Source organism: Petaurus breviceps, unplaced genomic scaffold (genome assembly GCF_028583685.1).
Source record: "Petaurus breviceps papuanus isolate PSGF00001 unplaced genomic scaffold, PetGlider_PUasm1.0 139, whole genome shotgun sequence".
NCBI classification, from domain to species: domain Eukaryota; kingdom Metazoa; phylum Chordata; class Mammalia; order Diprotodontia; family Petauridae; genus Petaurus; species Petaurus breviceps.
Window position 1 is genome coordinate 10897129 of NW_027185697.1, and position 21799 is coordinate 10918927.

Consider the following 21799-nt stretch of genomic DNA (forward strand, 5'->3'; position numbering starts at 1 on the left):
AATGGGTTTTTATAGCAGCATCAAAGGAGACACTGTATGTAAAGCCCCTCTCCCACCCTAAAGGGAAATATCATTATTATTATTTAGTCTAGCCCTGAAGTTTAACAGGCACGCTCACCGTTTAACTACCTTTAGGGTTGCTGCTCAGAAAGGACCCCAGGACATTCCGTTACAGACAGGAAAGTGAGGCCGGGGATGTGTCCAAGTCACTCAGGCAATTTGGGACAGAGACTAGATTTGAATGACGGGGGAGAGAGAGAGAGAAAGGGGGGTGGGGAGAGACAGAGAGACAGAGACAGATGAAGGAAGTCTTATAGATGTTGGAGAACTGAAGTGGTTTCCTAAGGTCATTCAGGAGTAGATCTGGGTCTGGCACACAAGTTCTCTGATTCCCAAACTCATGCTCCTACTATACCACACCTCCTCTCTGGGTCCTCATGGGCCCCCCCAATACTGCCTGAATTCCCCTCATTGAATCATCTGAGAGTTTTCATTTATTAACTCTGTGATGCTGGAATCTCTTGTGCTCTATCCTAGACTTTGATCTCTCACTGTGAAATGAGAAGATTGAATTGGACCACAGGTTCCCCACCCCTGGACTAGAGGCTCTTAAGCAATCCAGGAGCTTGTGTTGATGACTGTATTTTAATATGACTGGCTTCCTTTGGACTCCTATGTATTTCATTTTATTCAGTTAGAAATATGATTCTGAGAAGGGGTTCCTGGCTTCACTAGATTGCCAAAGGGGTCCAGAACTCCCCCCCAAATGGTTTAAACCATCTCTAAGGTACCTTCCAGTTACAAATTCAGTGATCTAATTGCGTCACTTATTTAAGCAAATTCTTTTACTTTTCTCAGCCTTAGTTTCTTCCAATGTGAAATGAATGTGGGGCAGGGGAGACCAGGGAATTGAGTCTCATCCAGCTGTTTCGCTCCCCAGCCTGAACTCAACAGCGGGTGACAGCTTCCCACCCCAGTGCCTCTGTGTCACTCCCTATCAGGGAGAGAAGAATGTCATGAGACTTGTCTTTCCCTCCCTTCTTCCATCTCCCAGGAGGGTCCCCAGATCCCAGTGTTTGGGGACAAAAGCCATCCCTTGGCCCTTTTCAGGATTCTAGCTACAAATCTTGGCCATGGATCCATTGCTCTCCATGCTGAGGGAGTCTTTTCCTTCCAAACCATGCTCCACTCCAGAACATTCCATCCAGGGAGAGTTGAGGACGGCCCCTCCAGGACCAGGTTTTGGGAAGCAGCTGGTGGGTGGGAGGAGCATCTTCCTCCCCTGGGTAGTGTTTTTTTTTTTTTAGTGACTCAGGTCAAGATATAGAATTCATTTTTGCTGCCAGATGGGAAGTGGAGTGTACTAAAGAGAGTGTACACTGGGCTTAGCTCAGACACCTCTGAATCTTTACAGCTCTGAGATCGTCCATCAGCTCCCTGGGCCTCAGTTTCCTCATTTGTAAAATGAGGGGGTCTGGTCTAGGTGATCTCTAGGCCTAGGACATAGCTGGGGGTTTTGGAGGCAGTGACAGCTGAGTGGTGCTGTGGGTAGATCCTTGGCCTAGAATCAGGAAGACCTGAGTTCAAGTCCTGCCTCAGACACATACTTGCTATGGGACCCTGAGCAAGTCACTTAACCTAGGTCTGCTTCAATTTCTTCATCTGTAAAATGGGGAACAACCTCACAGAGCTGTGGTTGAGGTTCAATGAGATTACTTTGCAAACCTCCATGCACTTGATAAAAGCAAGCTATCTTGTATGTGCTATTATTATATTAATATGAATGAACTGATAAACCAATAAACTAAGATCTTCCTAACTTTAGAGGCAGCAAGGTGGTGCCATAGTGCATCGAACACTGGACCTGGAGCCAGAAGACCCAAGTTCAAATCTGGCCTTAAACACTTACCCGACTGTGTGACCCTGGGCAAGTCACTTAACCTCTGTCTTCCTCAATTTCCTCATCTATAAAATGGGGATCATAATAATATCAGCCTTGCAGGATTGTCATGAGGATCAAATGAGATTTTATGTGTAGAATGTTTAGTACAGTGTCTGGCACACAATAGGCACTTACTAAATGCTCATTTTCTTTCTTCCTTTAAATAAAGCAGTCACCTAAATGACATTTTAAAAGTGTTTTCTGGCCCTGGCTAAGTGCTAGCTTAGAAAGGCAGGCCAAAACAGTTCCTGCCCTCAAGGAGTGTGCATTCTAATGGGGAAGACACACATAAAACTACTTTAAGTATAGGTCATGACATGCATTAAACCAGACTGGATCCTTGAGCATGGGAATGAACATAGTGTATGCATGTGGGGAGTGGTAGAGACCAGCATAGCTGGCCCAGAGAATGCCTGTTGGGGAGGAGGGAAGAGAGGATGAGTCCTGCTTTTTCCAAGGTTGCTCTGGTCCCCAGGGCAGGTCTTTCTAACTTCATTGCTAACTTACCTGTTTAATTTGTAGCTTGCAGATGGTATGATTGGCTCAGCCCCCATTAACTTGGCGTCTTCTTCATCTGGTGTCCATGTAGGTATTGTTAACCCTTTTTTTTGGGGGGGGGGGAGGAGAATGGGGATGGGTGCTCCCTAAGGTCCAACAGAGCTCAGTCAACTCTCAATTATCTGTGCAGTAGTAAGAAGGACTCAAAACAGGATGAGCCCCCAAATCTTGGTCAGTCTTTAGGGCATCTCACTGGTAAATCTCACTGGCAGCATGTCTGTGGTGTTTGATACTTTTCTCAGAATGGTATCAAAATGGGTCTATAGACTCCGAGCTCTTACCACTGAGGCAAGATACCTTGAAAGGTTTCAGGGGCCCAGCTAGAATCAGACCTTGACAGCTGGGAAGTCCAAGATGCCAATGAAGATAATAACAATTTTTTGTTTATTGGGTGATGCATAGATTACAAGGGGTTTTCCTCAATCCAGCAATTCATCAAACATTTGTTAAGCCCCTAGTATGTGCCAGGCACTGGGCTGGGTGCTGGAAATACCAAAACAAAAAAATGGAACAGTCCTTCGCCTTGAGAAGTTTCATTCTACTAATGTACTAATTTATTAACCTTGTGAGGGTGGGTCACACAAATGTCATTATCAAAATTTTACAGATGAGAATGTTGAGGCTTAGAAGTAGAGGGAGATACATAGTCTGGTGGGAAGAGCACTGGCTCAGGCATCAGGGGACCTGGGTTCAAATCCCACCTTCGACACTGGCCACCTGAATGTCCTTTCCAGCCCTGACAATCTAGGAGTTGTCCTGCAAGTATTGTGGCCAGAAGGCTAATTCAGGCCCTTTAGCTTTATAGTCAGGGTCCATCTTCTTGCTACTCGGATCACCTAGCTGGTAATGGAGAGTTGACTGGACAGGGACATGGAGGGGAAGAGAGGGGTCACCGGAAGGGACAAGGACCACCAACCTCCCTTGCTTTCAGCAGCTTTTCTTTCTTCCTGCAAACATGGTGGATGTATGTCCTTAGCGGGATTCTTAGGGATTGGGGTGAATGCCTTTGGACAAATTCTAATTTCATCAGAGCCCCTTTCTCTTTAGTCCCATATCTAGGCCCTGATTGAGCCCCAGGATAGTCAGGACATTGGAGGGAGGGACAGGACCCTAACCCTTGGGGAGCTGCCAGTTTGATGGGGGTAGTTGAGCTCCTTCTCTTGGGAATCCTTCCAGTTTGATGGCAGAGACAGGACAGATAGATTTATAAATGAATTCTATAATAAGAGGAAACGTGATAATAATACTAATATAAATGATATAATTATTATATAATGAATAATAATAAAAATGATGATCATAGATAGTTCCCATCTTTATAGCCCTTTCCTGTTCATAAAGTACTTTCCTCCTTAGGACCCTAGGAGAGATAGATAGTGCTTATCCTAATTTTTTTTTGGGGGGGGAAGGCAATTGGGATTAAGTGACTTGCTCAGGGTCACACAGCTAGTAAGTGAGGCTGGATTCGAACCTGATCAGGGCTGGTTCTCTATCCCCTGCACCACCTAACTGCCCCTCACCCTCATCTTAGATGAGGAATCAGTAGACAAAGTTTGGAAACATAAAACCACACAGTTCAGTGAAAAGAACACTTGGTTTGTTCAGATTTGTTCCTTACCACCTGTGTGACCTGGGGCAGTTGCTTCCTCTCTCACGGTCCCAGTTTCCCTCTTTGTCAAATGAAGTTCTCATGACCTCTGGGATCCCTTTTAGCTGTAAACCTCAGATCCTGTGACTTACCTGGGCTCATCCCACAGCCAGTAAGAACACAGGACTCTGAGGCTGTGGTTTTCAGAAACCAAGTCTGGTGCTCCCTCCATGGGTCTCTCTGGGTCTGTAGAAGCACATTAATCAGGACCAGCAGGGGAGCAGCGGGTTAGTGAGTGCCTTAGGCCACAGAGGCGGCTGCAGATCTGGAAGGATTTCTCAGAAGGGGCAGTTCTTGGGGCCTTTGTCCAGAGTCAATCTCTCCAGCCTCCCCAAGAGTCTCTTCCAACTCCACACCTCTGCCTCAATCTTGAGGAAGCTGTTGTCTTGGCCATGGGCTTGAGGTGGGGGCACATGCATGCTGTGGGGGACTAGCACAGAAAGATGGGGGCCACACTTTGACAGGAGTAAGCATGTTTTATCGACTCATGTTTCTCCCTTCCTTTTCCAATCCCCAGACCCCAGGCTCCTTCTCTCCTTCCCAGAGGGTGTGAGGCTGGTATCAGGCTCAGAATCAGTCACACCCTATTCTGGGTCAACTCTCCTGTGGGCCAAGGTTGTGGGAACCAGAGGTGAAAGGGGGATTCACTGTCCTGTGCATCTGGGCTTAAGGGGCAAAGGCTTTCACAGAAATAAAATAAAAACAGTCCCTGACCTCAGGGAGATTACATTTGATTTTTTAAAAAATATACTTATTGGAGTGGCTAGGTGGCAAAGTGAATAGAGCACCAGCCCTGGAATCAGGAGGACCTGAGTTCAAATCTGGCCTCAGACACTTAACACTTACTAGCCATGTGACCTTGAGCAAGTCACTTAACCCCAATTGCCCTCCAAAAAGCAAATATATATACACTTATGTCTGTACATCCCCAATAGAATGTAAGATTCCTCGGGAAGGGACTGTTTGATTCTTTGTACCTCTGGCTCATAGTAGGTGTGTGGGAGATACTTGGTCATTAAGTGATTATCATGTTATGACTCATCCATGGTCTTGAAGAAGAACCAGGCCACGAAGTTAAGCAAAGTAGGACATGTCTGAACTCTTGGGTACTGCCTGTTTGTTGGGGGACATATGAGTTTCTGCTTTCCAGGAGGTTCCTGACTAGATAGAGTAGGCATGCTGGACAAGGCTGGAGCCTATGGAGACACAACAGTGATAACAAAAGGGCCATAAGAGGGGGTGCCCGCTGGTCAGCAGTCTGAATGGGGTGGAGAAAGGACAGAGTCAATCCAGGAGGGCTTCCTGGAGAAGGCCACCACCTCCACCTTCCTCTTTCTGTTTAGCCTTCTTTGTAAGGGTTCCTGTTGGCATATCTGTGATCCATCTCAGGAATCACAAATTTAAAGCTAGGAGGGACTTAAAGGTTACTTCCTTTACTTATGAGGGAAACAAAGCTTGGACTTTATAAGTGACATCCCAGGTCACACAGGTACTAGGTGCCAGACTGAGAATTGGAAGCCACATCTTCCTCTCTTCAATTCCAGAATGGCCTGTTGTATGTATCACAGTGCTTCCTGTGTCACAGTCTCTTTTCTTGGGGGTGTATGGAGGGGGTGGATGAGAAAACACTTTTTCTAACAACAATTCTTTGCCAAATGTTTTAAGCAAAGCTTGCTTTCATCAGGTCCAATTCGAAATGGATAGAGCCTTGGGCTTGGAATCAGGAAGATTTGTCCTGAGTTTGAATCTGATCCCAGATACTTAATTGTGTGACCCTGGGCAAGTCACTAAACCCTGTTTGCCTCAGTTTCCTCATCTGTAAAATGAGCTGGAGAAGGAAATGGCCAACCACTCCAGTATCTTTGCCAAGAAAACCCCACATAGTGTCACAAAGAGTTAGACAGGACTGAACAACAACGTTGACATCCAAGTGTCATTAATTGCAACTAATTTGGAATTAGTGAAAATGTGTCCAAGGCCCAGCCTGGCCTTGATCTATAGGAGAGACATCTTAGTGGTGGGGCATGATGAGGCCATGCAACTGGTCTTCCGAAGAACGAAAAAAAGTCTTGTGCCTTCATAGTAAGCCCCAAAGATGGAAGGAGTGTCGGGGAGAAGCAGGTATTGTGCAGCCTTTTGGCGGCGCCCAAAAGCACTTTTTAGTCTAGACTTGGGGTTGCGTCAGTGAAAGTGAGCCCCAGCGTGGAAATTCCTCCCAGTGATGCATATCAGCAACTCAGCAGTAATTTAGAACCTTGAGAATCCCTCGGGGGCACTGAGAGGTTCAGCCAGCCAGCGTCAGTGAAGGGGGGTGGTAGAATTCGAACCCAGTCCTTCCTGAGCCTGAGGCTGGCACTCTCCGCACGCATGGACATATACCCGACAATCGGGGAGGGTTCTCATCTGCTCATTAAGGCGGGCCCCTGTCAAAGCTCGATTCGACTGCGGTGGCCTCAGTCGGAGCGCTTGAAAGCGCCCGAGCTGGCTTTCCCAAAGAGCCTCCAGTTCGGTGGCTTGGCCCGCTCAGCGTGCCCCCTCTGCCTATCGTGGCTTGTAATCTGGCCCGGGCTTCGGTGAATCATCTGTGGCAAATGCGAAGCCTCCATCAGATGACAAGTGGAGGGGGCAGGAGCGGAGGGGAGGGGAGGGAATCCGAGCCCGGGTCTGTAAGCTATTTGGAATAATGCAGGGCACATACTTTACGGTCTCTCCTGTTCTGAGCTGCTGGAGTCGATGCCGACATTGGATCCCTGCTGTTGGAAGCTGGAGCAGGCTCCGGGCGCCTGCCCCTCCCCCCGAGCTCTCCCCCCAAACATTCTTGTGGTCTCCTGGGGGGGCCCACCCCCTCTCCCCTAGCACACCCCGCAGGGGGGATGGCTCAGGGTGAGACTGTCGCCTGGCAGGAACCCCAGACCCCGATGGGGAGAAGCTGGCCTGAACTCCTCACCCCCATTCCCCACCCCTGCCTCCTCGAGAAGAGAATTCTAGAGCTTTCGGCTGGAAGGGCCAGGAAGGGTCATCCTGTCCTTCCCCCTGCCTCCACGCTCTCTCCACCGATCCCGTCCCAGAGACAGAACACTCACTCCCTCTTTTCCAGAATTCAGGCACTTTGGAGGCTTGATCAGGGCACCAGGCGACTAGTATTCGTCCTGAAGACAAAACACTTGGCTTGGGGATAGCAAGCTGAGACTTTTAGCATCGTCCTGGAGAAAAGGACACAGAATCACAAAACATTGAATCCCAAAGTGGAAAGAGGCCTCGGCAGCCATGGCTCCAGCCTGGGGCGCACGAAAGAGGGATTAAGTTTTTTTTTTTTTTCTGCTTGATCCTAGAGGCCAGAACCAGCAGCACCTGGGAGAAGCTGTAGAGAGGCAAAGTGAGGCTGGATTTGGGGGCGGGGGTGGTGGTGCAACAAATATCCTTACAGTTGGAGCTAAAAGGCGGGGGCCATCACAGCACCTGCTTGTAAAGCCTTTAGCACAGTGCGTGTGACGTCAAAGTCATGCTCTTTCCATGACGCTCCTGGGAAAAACGCCTTGGATCCCCTCCCTTAAATATCCCAGTGTCTCTTACCACCCTTGTGGGCAGGAAGCTAATCCTTTCCGCTCCAGTCTAGACCCCCTTGCCTTTGGGTCTGGTCTCAAGAATGAAGGAGCTCTGCTCGAGGCTTTCATCAGCTGTTGGGAGAGGGCAGCGCTCCGCTCCAGGTGGCGGGTCTATCACAATCACCAATCTTGGCAGATGTAGAAAAAAGTTTCCTATGGGAAAGAGGCAGAGTTGAGAACTTTGAATTGGATGTCGGGGGAGCTGGGTTCAAATCCCATCTGGGATGCTTACTCTTTTTATTACCTTGGGTAAATCACTTTCACTACTCTGTAAGTGGAGGGGTTTGGACCAGACGCCTTCAAAGGCCCCTTCCAGTTCCAAGTCTAGGTACGGTTCAGTGAAAGCTGGAGACGTAGAATCTCAGTAAAGAAATGCAGGTTTGACACCTTTCACTATGCACAGAAATCAAAGTAGACTCGCTAAATAGAGACCTTTAGGGGATCTGCTTAAAGGGAGAGAGAAGGTTTGACCATGGCAGCCTTGGAGTCACTAGAAAGCACTTGGTTCGCTTAGGTAGTTAAAAAATGCCCCTTGCAATACTGTGTGTGCTCCTTACCTAGCGAAGCCTTTTTGGTAGAATGTATTTTCATCCCTATCCCCATTAGCATGAACAAAAATGGGAAATGACTGTCTTTTGCCTACACTTCTTAACTTGAGGACTATGATCATTTAACCATCTAAACTAATCTAGTCCTTTCGGTCTTTCTCAAGGATAGGGAGTGTAGCACTTCAAAGTGGAAAAGGACCTCAGTGGCCATCCACTCCAAACCATATTTCAAAATAGTCCTCATTACAACACCCCCGCCCCAACAAGTGCTCATCCAGCCTCTGCCTGATGGTCTCCAAGAACGGAGATCCCGCCAACCAACCAATCGATCCATAAACTTATATGTAGTGCCTCGGATATGCCAGGCACGGAGCTAAGAGTTGGAGAGACACAAAGAGGAGAAAGAGCTTACACTCTAACGGTGGAGGCAGCCCATTACACTTTAGAAAGAATCCCAGTCCCAAAGCTCATTGGTATGGGACTCTCTGGGACTGAGGCCACATTTATATCAAGTAAAAATTTGCCTCTTTTCAGCTTCCTCCGATTTTTCTCAAATTCTTGCCTCTGAGATAATGTAGTCAGTCAATAAACATTTATCAAAGCAGCACAAATCTAATCTTGGTTCTCTACAGCAGTATTTGAAGTCAGCCATTATCTATGTTTACAAGGAGGGGTTGGAAGGGTTTTGCATTTCTCAGGATGCTGGGCCATGACCTGAGTTTTAGGGGATCATCCTTTGGTTTTGCCTCTTCTCTCCTACTCCCCACCCAACAGGCCCATTTCTTTTCCACACCTCCCATTCTGGAGTTCTCCAGACTCACGTTCACTGATTCCCCCAAAATAGACCAAGAAAATCCTCAGATGTTCAGGCTTCAGTCTTCCCTCTCCACTTTTTGCCACCTTCCCTTGAAACTGTTGGTAGTAACAAGCGTTTTGGCTTAAAAGGCTAATCTTCCCAGCTCCTGCTGGTTGGAAGATAGAGAAAAGGCAAACAGAGAGAGTGATAATGTCAACAGAGACTTCCAGAAGGCACACAGAGTCTGTGCCACAGCCAGTGGAAAGGTGAGCACCTGGCCCCATCGGGGATGGATCTCGAGCCCAACATTTCCATGACTGAGAATCCATGTTTAATGTCCAAGGATGTTGAGGACCCCCACGTGATGGTTGTATTATTAGCATTTGTGCCATAGGGGAGGGAGAACTAGGTCTGGAGAGTTAAGGCCTGGGTTCAAATCCTGCTCCCTGGGTGATCTTGGGCAAATCACCTCGCTTTGTTGGTTTTAGTATCAAATATCTGCCAAAGATGGTGGATGGAGAGGAGAAGAAAGGCAGGAAGAGAGAAGGGTAAAGAAGGAGGAGGATGGGAGGGAGAGCCTGGGAAGTGAAGGAATCTCACAGGTAATTAGGAGTTGGATGAGATGGCCTATGCTGTCCCTACCAGCTTTAAGGCTACCTTCCTGTAATAATACGATTGCAAAGAGTTCACTTTGATTCAATACACATTGAATTCGACAAGCTTACTATGTCCAAGGCATTGGACCTTCAGTAAGAAATGAGAAGAAAAACAGGTCCTACCTTCAGGAAGTTTGCATTCTACCAGGGGAGCTTAAGCACAGCTGCAGATATTTTCAAAATATTTCTATATGTGCTCAAGGCACGTTTTATCCACTCTACTGGAGGAGTACATGCTCATAGTTTAGACCGGGTCCTTCTGTGAGATGGGCCCCTGCGATGACTGGTTGGCCCTGGGTTGGGAATCACTGGTCAAGAGGTGACTATCCCTGGACGGGGCATGTTCGGGGTTAGACAGACCTTTGTGAAATCAAAGGAGTGTCCAGTTATGTACCTGCAATGGTCTGCCTGTGTATATATTGGCCATGGTTACTTGGCCAGTGTTGTTTGGGGGTGGAGATGTGTCTTTTTGTGTGCTGGCATGTGTAGATGTTAGTAATTACCTGCATATGTAATGATTGATGTATGGACAACCTGCTTATTTGTGTACATACATGTACAGATAAACGCCCAATGTACACACAGGGTGTACAGCAGCAACACATGTGTGTACAATACACATATGTACGTATATGCATGTGTATGTGTATATATATATAATCTGTATAGATACACACAATCTGTGTGCGTGTGTGTGTGTGTGTATATACACACATACACACACAATCTTTGTCAGAGGCACTGCGTTTGAATCCCACCTCCTCTACTGAAGAGCTGTATGGAGGTGAGTGGGCTTCTTTCCTCTGAGCCTCAGTTTTCCTTTGGGGATTTGGAGAGGACAAGGAAACAGGCAGAAAGGATGGTGGAGGTGAGATGGGGGAGATGGACCAGCCTCCCCTCCACCATACTACTCCCTGGGACCCTCTTCCTCTTACCTCATCATTCTGTTCCCCCTCCACCCCCGCATTTTAGATTTAGGTCAGAAAAGTTCCTAGTTATTACTAGAAGCTGAGGGTCCGAGATATCTTCATGCATTTATCTGTACATATGTGTTTCTGTCTGCATGCTCTAATGTGCCCATTTATGCATGTGGTTTGGCGCATATTTGTAACTGATTCTTGACCCCAGAGATACAGTCTTCTCTTGCTTTGTAATTTTGGAGGCTGGTCAGGCACAGCCCCCAGCTCCAAACCTACCTGCTTAAATCTCTTGTTGTTTCTTTGGTGCTGCAGAAGACCCTTCTGGTGAGTGGGGCAGAGATACTCCCTGTAGACTTCCCTGTCCCTCCTTCCCTGGGACTGTGTGAGGGGGACACCACTGTCAAGCAGCTCTTCTATTAATGGCTCACTGGTCCACCTGTTGGCTTCCACTCCCTGCCTTTGGACATGACCTTGGGAATGCTGGGGATCAGTTTGGAAGAAGATCCTGGAATGTCCAGTTAGCCAATCTGTCATCTAGAATTTATGAAAAACTTTCTATGGGTCAGACATTGTGCTAAGTCACTTAACCTCTATTTGATTCAGTTTCCTCATCTGTAAAATGAGGCTAGCGATAGCAGTTATCTTGCAGGGGTGTTGTGGGGATCAAATGAGACCATCTTTAGAAAGTGCTTCTACAATGTCTGGCACATCGTAGGTACTATATAAATGCTAGATATCATTATCATTCCGGGAGCTTCTAGTCTGTCTCGGAGATTCGCCATGCATTTTTCAAGGGGTTCTAGATTGGTGATCTGTGAGTACAACCAATATGGTGCCATGAAATATAGGTTGACATTGCCTGACTAGAATGTGGGATCTCTGGGAGAGTGGGCAGTTTGAGGTAGGAGGTAGATTTGGTCAAGAAGACACGTGGTTGAGTCTGTCACTCACAAGGATTCTGGAGCCGATAAAGCCTTATGTGAGTGGAAGCAATTGTTAGCAGAGAGAGCTTCTCAGAGGGGGTGTTTTCTAGCTCCGTGGTCTTCCTTAGAGCAGGACTGAAAACTCGACTTGGCATGTTCTTTTTCCTGAGCCATTTTTCTCTCTCCCCACCCCCCAAACCTGGTCCCTTGTTCAGGAGGAGGAGTTTGTCGATTGGTGGAGTAAATTCTATGCTTCAACAGGAGAGAATGAAAAATGTAGATCCTACCTGGAGAAGGGGTTTGACACTCTGCAGGTGAGCACTTCCTTGTGGTCCTGAGCCACGGTGGGTCTCTTTAACTCACTGAGGATTCCTTGATCTCAAGCTGGGGTTCAGTCTAGTAGGAGGGATTCGAGGATGAGGGAAAGACACGGTCCCTGTCCTGGGGAAATTTCAAAGTCAAGTTGGAGGATGGGAAATCTACATGGTCACAAGATAATTAGGGTTAGAATGATAAAAAAAGAATATGGGGCTTGGGCTATAAGAGTTACAGAATACCCAGAATCTTAGAGGAACCTCCACAACACCCCTAGAGATCAGCACCCCTGGCCAGGGGGTTATCCAGCCCCTTCTTGAAGGCTTAAAATGAGAGGGAAACTACCATCTGGTTAGCCCTAAGGGTTAGGAAGTTTTGCATTACACAAAGTTTAAACCAGAGATCACTGTAGGCAGGGATAATCATGAAAGCCTCCTTGGAGGAGTTGGTGCTTAAGTGGGACCTTAAGGAATAGATAGCACTTGGATGTGGAGAGCGGATAGGTTTTCCTATGGGCTCCAAAGGTATAAAAGCCCCCTCAAAGTCAGCCTGTCTTGTACTAATTTAATATTGTCACATGTTATATAATTCAAATAGTTCCTTAAATGGAACTCTCTATTCCCCAACCACATGGAATAACCCCCCTATCCTCTGCTTCCTTCAACTGTTTCTCCTCCCTCTTCTGTTTTCCTTGTTCCATCTCTCAAACTCTTCTTACTTTGTTATCTAATCTCTTCCCTTCTCCCTTTCTTTCCCCCTCCTTTCTTTTCTTCCTCCCACTCCCCTCCTCTTCTCTTTCCTGCCTTTGAATCGCCCTACCTGTTCTTTTTTTCCTTTTGATGTCCCTCTCTCCTCTTTCTGTTCTTTCCTTCCTCTCATCCTTCTTTACGCTCACTTTTTCCTCCCTCCCTTCTCTCCCCACCATATTTGGCAGGTGTATGACACTGAGTTGGAGAATGTGGAAGGCTTTGAGGGTCTGTCTGACTTTTGTAACACCTTCAAACTGTACCGGGGGAAGACCCAGGAGGAGACAGAAGATCCGTCTGTAATTGGGGAGTTCAAGGTAACTAGGCCCTCGTGGTCACCTTTGACATCTGGGATTCTTTAGAGTTTGTGTTTAAGGGGTCAAGGGTTGGGTGTAATGTATTATGGGAATCTCTGGTCTCATGGGGAAGAATGCACACACAGACTAGATGTCAATGACTGTGGTAGTCATGGTAATGAGGATGAGTTCAGTGATGGTGGTGATGGTGCCCATGCTGGTAATAGAGATAGTGGTGGGAATGGGCTTGGTGTGGCATTGCCCATGGTGAGGCATGTGCAGTGATCCTGGTGGTGTGGGTAGGGAGTAGAGCTGAGGGCAAATGGACTGATGGGAAGGTACTGATGAGGACTAACCCCAGTCTCTTTGCAGGGACTGTTCAAAATCTATCCCCTTCCAGATGACCCAGCTGTCCCCTTGCCCCCGAGGCAGTTTCACCAGCTGCCAGCCCAGGGGCCCCAGGAGTGTCTCGTCCGGGTTTATGTCATCCGAGCTTTTGGCCTACAACCCAAGGACCCCAATGGAAAGGTACCATTACAGGTCCTGTGTTCCCACTCAAGCCAAGGGGCAATGGGATTTAGCCCTTCCTGACCTCTGGGGAGCCTGTGTGTGGCCTAACTGGGGATCCAAGAGTCACTCATGAAACAAGACAGGACAAAATACAGTTTTTGAAGGTCAGAGGAAGGAGACATCCATCGGCATGAGCTTCCTGGAGGAGGTGGCCTTTAAGCTGGGCTGGAAAGCATACATAAGTTCAGGGCAGTAGGGATAATTTTTCAGAGAGGGTGAACAGTATAAGCAGGCAGTATGTGCAGAGAACAGGGATGAGACAATCCCAGCAGGATATGTGGTCAGCCTAGACTGCTCTCAAGTTCTGTTATGAACACTTACTAGCTATGTAACCCCAAGTGAATCACTGAGTTACTCCCTCTTTCTACAAACTTTAAAGCACTATTAAGCATCAGTTATTATTAAGAAATGTCCACTGAGAAATCTGGCCTGGATTAAGGCAATTAGTGTAGTGGACAGAGCCCTGGGCCTGGAGTCAGGATCACCTGAGTTAAAATTCTGCCTCATACACTTGCTAGCCATGTGACTCCAGTCCCTTAGCCTTTCTGAGCCTCAGTTTCCCTATATGTAAAATGGCGATAATAATAATATTTAAAACCCAGGATCATTGTGGGAATCAAATGAGATAATATGCTGCAAACGTGAAAGTAAACAAATGTTAGCTATTATTTCTATTATTAGTGATTATAAGGGATGTGCCTTACTATACAGGCAGCCAGCAGGCCCCTTTATAACCCATGTGGAGCTGGGGTCAGGGTTAGTGTCCACCAGCCAATAAGCAAGTGTTTATTAAGCCCTTCTTACTTCCCATGTCTCCTAACCTCAGTTATACTTTACTGACAGGTAAATGGAGGAAAGGGCCTAGAGGGAGTTCAGAGGCGGTAGATAGAGTTAGTGCTGCTGATGGTGGTGGGTAATGATGAGAAGAATGTCCTTGGAGGCCCTCTCGTCCAAATTTCTCATTTTACAGGGAGGAAACTGAGGCCAAGAGAGGTGCAGTGACTTACCCAAGGTCATAGAGGAGAGTCAGAGGCAGAACTGGAATGCAGGCCCTGTGACTCCAGAGGCAGAACTCCTTCCCTGAAACCACATTATCTAAGGGGAATTTTCAAGATGTGTTGGTTAACATCCTGGCTTTTATCGGCTCTGTCCCCTAGTGTGACCCTTACATCAAGATTTCCGTGGGGAAAAAATCAGTGAATGACCAGGACAACTACATCCCCTGCACTCTGGAACCTGTGTTTGGAAAGTGAGTGAAGAGGGCTTGGCTCCATGAAAGATGAGCTAGGAGTGGGGAGGGGAATGGGGGCAGCTTCAGGTGGGCACCAGGCTGGAGAGGGAAAGGTTAGGGGAGGGGGCCAAGGAGACACCACTAAGGCACTTACATTTTCATCTTCATTTCCTTATTGTACCCCTAGCATAGCACTTGGCACATAGTAGGTCTTTGATCAGTGTTCCTTGAATTCTATTGAATGGCTAAGTCTTCTCATGCTCAGGATGGGAGAAAGAGTCATGGTGTGTTTATGGGGTCTCCTAGAGAGGGAGAGAGTCGGGGGGACTAAGAGCCAGACTCTTAGCTGGCTAATTTTGTGTTGGGGAAAGAAAATGTGCTTTCAAATGGACTTTTCAAGGCAAATTCAGGTGTATGTGTGAGTGTGTGTGTGAAGACCACTGCACGACGCCCTATGGGTGACAGAGAATGAGGGACACAAAGAGACCATGTTGGTTTTGGGGGCCTCCTAGAAGTGCGATCTGGTAGTTTTAAAAAGCAAGACTAATTATTCTTTCTAGGTTGGTGCTAAGCTTGGCTACTGCTGGGCTACAAGTGCTATGGGTACCCTTTAAATTTTGGCATTCATTGGGAGTGAAGCTCTGGCTGGTCTTGCCTAGTTATAGTTCTGCTAAATCAAGGTTTTCTCATGCTCTGCTTGTTTCCATTCATCAGCAGAAACCATGGCCATGGCTTTTCCCAAAGCAGAATAGAAGCTTAGTCATTAATTTGTTCACCCATCCAGATGGAAGAGATAGCTTCTGTCTTCATCGGTCCATCCATCTATCCCCCCATTCCCCCATCCCTCCATCCCCTCATCCCCTCATCTATCCATCCATCCACCCACCCATTCATCCATCTATCCATCCACCCATCCATCCATTCATCCACCCATCCATCCATCAATCCACCCATCTATCCATCCATCCATCCCCCTTCCTCCTACCCCCTTCCTCCAACCCCCATCCCCCATCCATCCATCTATCCATCCATCCACCCATCCATCCATCCACCCATCCATCCATCCATCCATCCATCCACCTATCCACCTTTCCACCCATCCCCCATCTAACCATCCATCCATACATCCATCCATCCATCCACTTATCCATCAACATTCATTCATCTCATCCATCAATTAATTCATCCATTCATTCTCATATTCATTCATTCATTTGTGTATTCACAAATTTATTTGTTCATGCACACATTCATTTATTCACTTATTAAACCATAACCATGTGCCTGCTTAGCCATGGACAAGGCTATATTGTAGGAGACATAGGAAGAGAGGACGTGGTGCGCGCCCTCAAGAAGCTCTTTCCAAATCCAGTTAGGGCAATGAGATGCCTACCAAACCTTGGGGTAGAGGCTAATTCAGTGCTAGCTGTGTGGTTCAGGCAGTAAGTGCTGAAGGCCTTCTGTGGAGGAAGAAGCTCCTTCATTCCCTTGGGCTGATGATGGAGACACCATCTTGTCCAGTCCTTCCCTGATAGACTCTCTTCCCTGAAGGGTGTATGAACTGACCTGTACCCTGCCACTGGAGAAGGACCTCAAGATCATGCTATATGATTATGACCTCCTCTCTAAGGATGAGAAGATTGGGGAGACAGTCATTGACCTGGAGAACCGACTGCTGTCCAAGTTTGGTGCACGATGTGGTCTCCCCCAGACCTACTGCATGTAAGTTCCTAGGGCTGCCATGGCCAACAGCTGCTCCATGGGCCCTTCTGTAAGCATTAAAGGGTGTTATGGGCAAAGTCTACTCACACACACACATGCACACACAGGGGTGGAGTGACACATGTAGACAGAAATATCTGTGTAGACATGTGTCCAGTCTGCCCCAAAGCCCCATCGCTAATGTATCTCCACGTTGCCTCTTCTTGGGTCTTAGTTCGGGACCGAATCAGTGGAGAGACCAGCTCCGCCCCACTCAGCTCCTGCACCTGTTCTGCCAGCAGAACAAAGCCAAGGCCCCCGTGTACCACCAGGACCGGGTGGTGTTCCAGGACACAGAAGTCACCCTCGAAGACATCGGTGAGCCTCAGCTCCGTCCCAGCCCAGGGCCTTGGATCCTTCATCTCCCAGCCCTTCAGGCCTTAACTAATAATCCTGTGTGTGTGGAGGGATTGGATTAGATGACCTCTGATTTGGGATGACAGCTCCTGACTGGGAGCAAAGGATCTGAGTTCAAATCTTGGTGCTGCCACTAACTAGCTGTGACCATGAATGAATGGTGTGGAGTCGTTTCAGTCTGTCTGACTCTTTGTGACCCCATGTGGGGTTTTCTTGACAAAGACACTGGCCTGGTTTGCCATTTCCTTTTCCAGCTTGTTTTACAGAGGAGGAAACTGAGTCAAACAGGGTCACACAGCTAGTAAGTATCTGAGGCTGGATTTGAACTCACAAACCTGAGTCTTCCTGACTCCCAGCTCCACACTCTATCCACTGCACCACCCAGCTGCCCTGTGAATGAAGGAGACCCTTCCTTTCTCTGGGCTTGGAGGGCTCCATGGAAGAAGAGCTTAAATGAGGCCTTGAAGGGTGGAACCATGAAGGGGAAGGGGAACAAAGCCAGAAGGGCGTTGGTCCTCGGAAGGGGGAGCCTTAAAAGGGCAGTGTTTGACCCCGGTGAACGCAGCTCTGATGGTGGAGTTTCAGGCACTGGGTCAGGCTGGCAGTGGGGAAGGCACTTCCTGTGTGTTGGGGTTTAGCTGTTCTTTTCCATACAATGTCTTGGGTCCTGAAGAAGTCGGTGATCTGGCCTGAGACAGGAGGCCCCACCAACTCTGCTAGTGCTGGGCCAGCTCGGCTCTTTGCTTACCCTGTCCTGGGCTTCTCTGCTCTTCTTTTTGGGGTCAGAGAATGGCAAGATTGCCAATCCCCACCTGGGTCCAGTGGAGGAGCGTCTGGCGCTGGCCGTCCTGAGGCAGCAGGGCCTCGTTCCCGAGCACGTGGAGAGCCGACCCCTCTACAGCCCTCTGCAGCCAGACATTGAGCAGGTAGGACCAGCGGTGCTCTCCCCAGTCACCAAAGCCCAGGCCTTCTGGGCCACTGCCAGTGGGACACAGCAGAGGAGGCTGGCCATGTCCCCTGTGGGCTGCCCTGAGGCTGGCCCAGGGCATTCTCCCCCCACTGGTCTTATGGGCCAGGGAGGCTCCCAACTCTCTGAACCTCCTCCTAGGGACATAATTTTTAGGGGCTTTCTCCTGGTCCATCCTGATTCTGTTACTGGGCAGAGAACGTGCATTTATTAAGCACCAGCTGTGTAGGAGACACTCTTCAGGTCATTGTGAGCACAAAGATGAAGATGAAAGTTTATGTTTTGTTGGGGGACAACAGTCTATAAAAACAGAGGCCAAGGGGAGGAGGATGCTCAAGTTGGGCTGAAGAGGGCCAGGAGACGGTGGGGCCTGTCAGAGCTGGAGAAACCAGAAATTCCGAGTCCTCTACTGGGGAAAGAAGGACGACCTTGGACGTGACTCCCAGGTCAGGGAGGGGGTGCAGGTGAGGAGGGTGGGGCTGGTCCCAGTATCCAGGGCTTGGGTAACAAAGCTCTATGCTGCTCCTCACTGGCTGTGTGACCCTGCGGCAGGTCTCTGGACTTGCCCCTCTCTAGACTCCATCTGTTCAATGAAGCCCCCCTAAGGTCTCCTGCAGCTGAGATCTGATGCTTGTCACCTCTGGGGTTTACAGACAGGGATCTCGGCCTCTGTCCTTCCAGAATACAAGGCCCTTAGCGTCTTGGCTCGGCCTCCCCTCTTCCTTCTCACCTTCTAGCCTTACTTGAGCTCTTCCTGTGTGTGCAGCCCCCTGCCAGGCTCTTTGAGAGAATGGTGTCTGCCCTCAGGGGGCTCAGAGGTTGGTTATAGAGACTGAAGATGCAGAGGAAACATGGAACTACAGGACCAACAGACTCCATGGGCTGCAGGGTCACAGCTGGAAGGGGGATGTTAGAGGTGCCTTAGTCTAGTGGTTCTTCTCTTGGGGTCCATGTACCCACAGATTCCAGGGGATGCACTAGATACGAGGTAATTTGGGAGAGGGCACCAGCAGTTGGAGAGATCAGGAGAGGCTCCATGTGTAAGGATGTTCACCAGTCATCCCTTTAATCATCTGTTCTAGACTTTCCCCAGGCATTTATGTCAACCTCATTGGCCTAGAGCAGAGGTCAATGTGATGGGTGCTGCCATCTGGGTCATTCCACTATTCTTTCAGTGACTTTTTGGGTGTCTCCGGTGTGCGAGGCACCATGCTATTGTCTCTCTGACCAAGACTGGGCTGGGGATCTGTCTCTGGTCAGAATTCAGGGGTTGGTCTCTTGCTGGAATTGGGGGCTATGATGGTGAAGCTAATTAGTCCTAGGTGGGATTTGAACCCATGACTTGACCTCATTAGGAGATCAAACTCAGGTTCAAACCAGTGGGTTGAATAGCCCAGGCAGGGCCATTAGAGGTGAGGGGATAAACGGTGGCAGAAATAATCATAGATGTAGCTAGGATGGGAAGATGAGCCCTTTGTTCCTTCACTTGGTGGAAGTAATTGAGCTTAGTACCCCAGGTAGGCTCCTCTCCACTCCCTCCCTCACAAGTGGGCTCCTCAGAAGGGGCCTGATGGTATCCTGGGGTCTTCCCCCCCAGGGGGCCTTTTATCTTGAGTTTTGATTTTGGAGCTCTCTCCCTGGGGTCTATCCCAGGGTATTATCTGTCTTAAAGTGTTGCTTTGAATGACTTTGTGGCCCTTGCCTCAACACAAGATGCCTTGTGACGGGGAACTCACCACCTCCAGGGACCATTTTTTTCTTCCTTTGCTTGAACTGTCCTTCATTGTTAGAGAATTTGTCTCCATGTTGGAGGAAAGTAGGGTGTGTGTGGAAGAACTGACACAATGATTGGAGTTTGGGGATTAAGTTACACGGGGCAGTGGAAAGCCAGAGCACAGCAGGGTGCAGAGGTAGGATGGACACTGTTGTGGAGTCCAGTGGGAGCAGAGCAGGGCCTGAGGCCACAGGGAGGAAGGGGCTGCAGACTTTCTGATTCCATGGGGTCTCCTCTCTCCACAGGGAAAGCTGCAAATGTGGATTGACCTATTTCCAAAGGCCCTTGGAACACCCGGACCGCCATTTAAAATTACCCCCCGCAAAGCCAAGAGGTGACTCTCTGTTTTGGACCCTTCCCCCTAGTTCTCTGCCTGGATATTGGCCTGTCTATCCAATGCTTTCTTTTTCTTAGTTCAGGAATTAATTGGGAGCCAAGGTTAGGGGTCGTTTTGAGGGTGGGGATGGGGGCAATTCTGGGGCTATGGTAAGAGGTCATTTCATGGACAGACTGAAGGGGCTGGTCTTTGGCCAACATTTGGGGTCAGAGCATTTTTCTGTGACAAGTTGAGTGCCTGGGAAAGCATGAAACCCAGGACTCTGGCCTCTGTGACCTTCAGGCTCCCCCAAGGCCATCTGGGGCCATCCCTTCTGCAGCGGGCCTGGCTTAATCTGCCCCTTCCCATTCTCACCAGGTTTCTCCTGCGATGTATTATCTGGAACACCAAAGATGTCATCTTAGACGACCTCAGCATCACCGGGGAGAAGATGAGTGACATTTACGTGAAAGGGTAGGAAGTGCCCCAGTGGTCCCATGGCATACTTATTTTCATGAACCAGCATTTATTAAGTGCTTACTGTGTGCAAGACACTGTGCCAAGCCATGTAGCTACAAAGAACAACAAAAATGTGGCCTGTGCCATCAAGGAGAGTGCCCTCTGATGTGGGAGCCATGCTGGGATCTTGGGGGAGACAGGCCCTACCCTGGAGCAACCCCAGGCAGCACTGTGCCTTCTCTGCACCATGTCACGGGGGACTGGATTATTTCACAAGTCCTGTACAGCTCTGGCATTGTTCTATGAGCCAAGGAGCAGTGAATTACATAGAGAAGAGTGACATAGGCCAAAGAGGGTTTGTGGTCATTTGGCATTTGTCACCTGAAAATAATGCTCTAAAATTTCAGCTGGAATAAATGGGATCCAGACCACTGTCTCTGAGGGGCAGACACAGCCCCTGACCTTAGGGAGCCCCTGATGTGATGAGGGAGGAGAGAGGCTCTGGTCCTCTGCCCTCAGGGAGCCCCTGGTCTTATGGGGAACCTCCCCACCCCTATCCTTGGGGAGCCCCTGGTCTGATGGGAAGATCCCCACCCCTATCCTCAGGGAGCCCCCGGTCTGATGGGGAGACCCCTGGTCCCTATCCTCAGGGAGTTCCAATAATGACTGTCTCTGCAAGTTTTTAGTATCCCCCTCACAAGGAAGAAAGGGAACCATCTAAAATGGATAGTTTTATTTTAAAGAGTTCAGGAAATTGAAGAAATCGAGAATTCCAGGGACTCGGCCCTTCCTGTTAGCAGCTGTTCCGTTTATGACACGTTCTGATAGCTGGGGCCAGTGGAGAATTCTTCCTCCTCAGGAGCCCCCTTGCCCCAGGCCCTGCTTGGCCCAGGGTGCGCACAGACCGTGCTGCCGGGTCAGTAGGAAGCTGCCTGCTGCAGCCCAGCCCTGCTCAAGTCCGTCCATGCAAAATCTCCAGTTAACACGAAGGATGAAATAGCTGTGCGTGAAGGCACGAGCTATTAAAAGGGAATCCCGCTTTTCACACGCCCTTCTCTGCAGGGCTTTAAAAATGCAAGATCATCGAATTCGGAGCCAAAGGCGCTTAGAACTTAGGGGGTCAGAACGTGGAGCACAACCTAGAACCTAGAAAGGTAGAACAGAACATTAGAATAGAGAACTTAGAATTTCAGAGTCGGGAGGGAATTTAGAACACGGAATTCAGAAGGTTTAAGTGGGGCAGAACCTTTAAATATGCAATGTTAGAACACAGAATACAACATGTCAGAGTTGGGAGGGGCTTGGGGGCGGTGTCAAGATGGCTGAGTAGAGGGGCCTCAGAACGGGGCGTGTCAGATCTGGGCGGGACCTCAGGAGAGGGCGTGTCAGAACTGGGAGGGGCCTCAGAACG

At 48.7% G+C, this 21799-nt stretch overlaps 1 protein-coding gene across 1 annotated transcript in view; it reads left to right on the forward strand.

Moving 5' to 3' along the window:
- The window catches only part of DYSF (dysferlin), a 235687-nt gene that overhangs the window by 185501 nt on the left and 28387 nt on the right, over positions 1-21799 (forward strand). Inside the window, exons 39-47 of the mRNA XM_069067342.1 lie at positions 11812-11910; positions 12846-12974; positions 13326-13481; positions 14681-14772; positions 16306-16476; positions 16691-16833; positions 17659-17798; positions 19859-19947; positions 20308-20403. Of these exons, the coding sequence (XP_068923443.1) occupies positions 11812-11910; positions 12846-12974; positions 13326-13481; positions 14681-14772; positions 16306-16476; positions 16691-16833; positions 17659-17798; positions 19859-19947; positions 20308-20403 (1115 nt within the window). The remainder of the gene's footprint in view (positions 1-11811; positions 11911-12845; positions 12975-13325; positions 13482-14680; positions 14773-16305; positions 16477-16690; positions 16834-17658; positions 17799-19858; positions 19948-20307; positions 20404-21799) is intronic.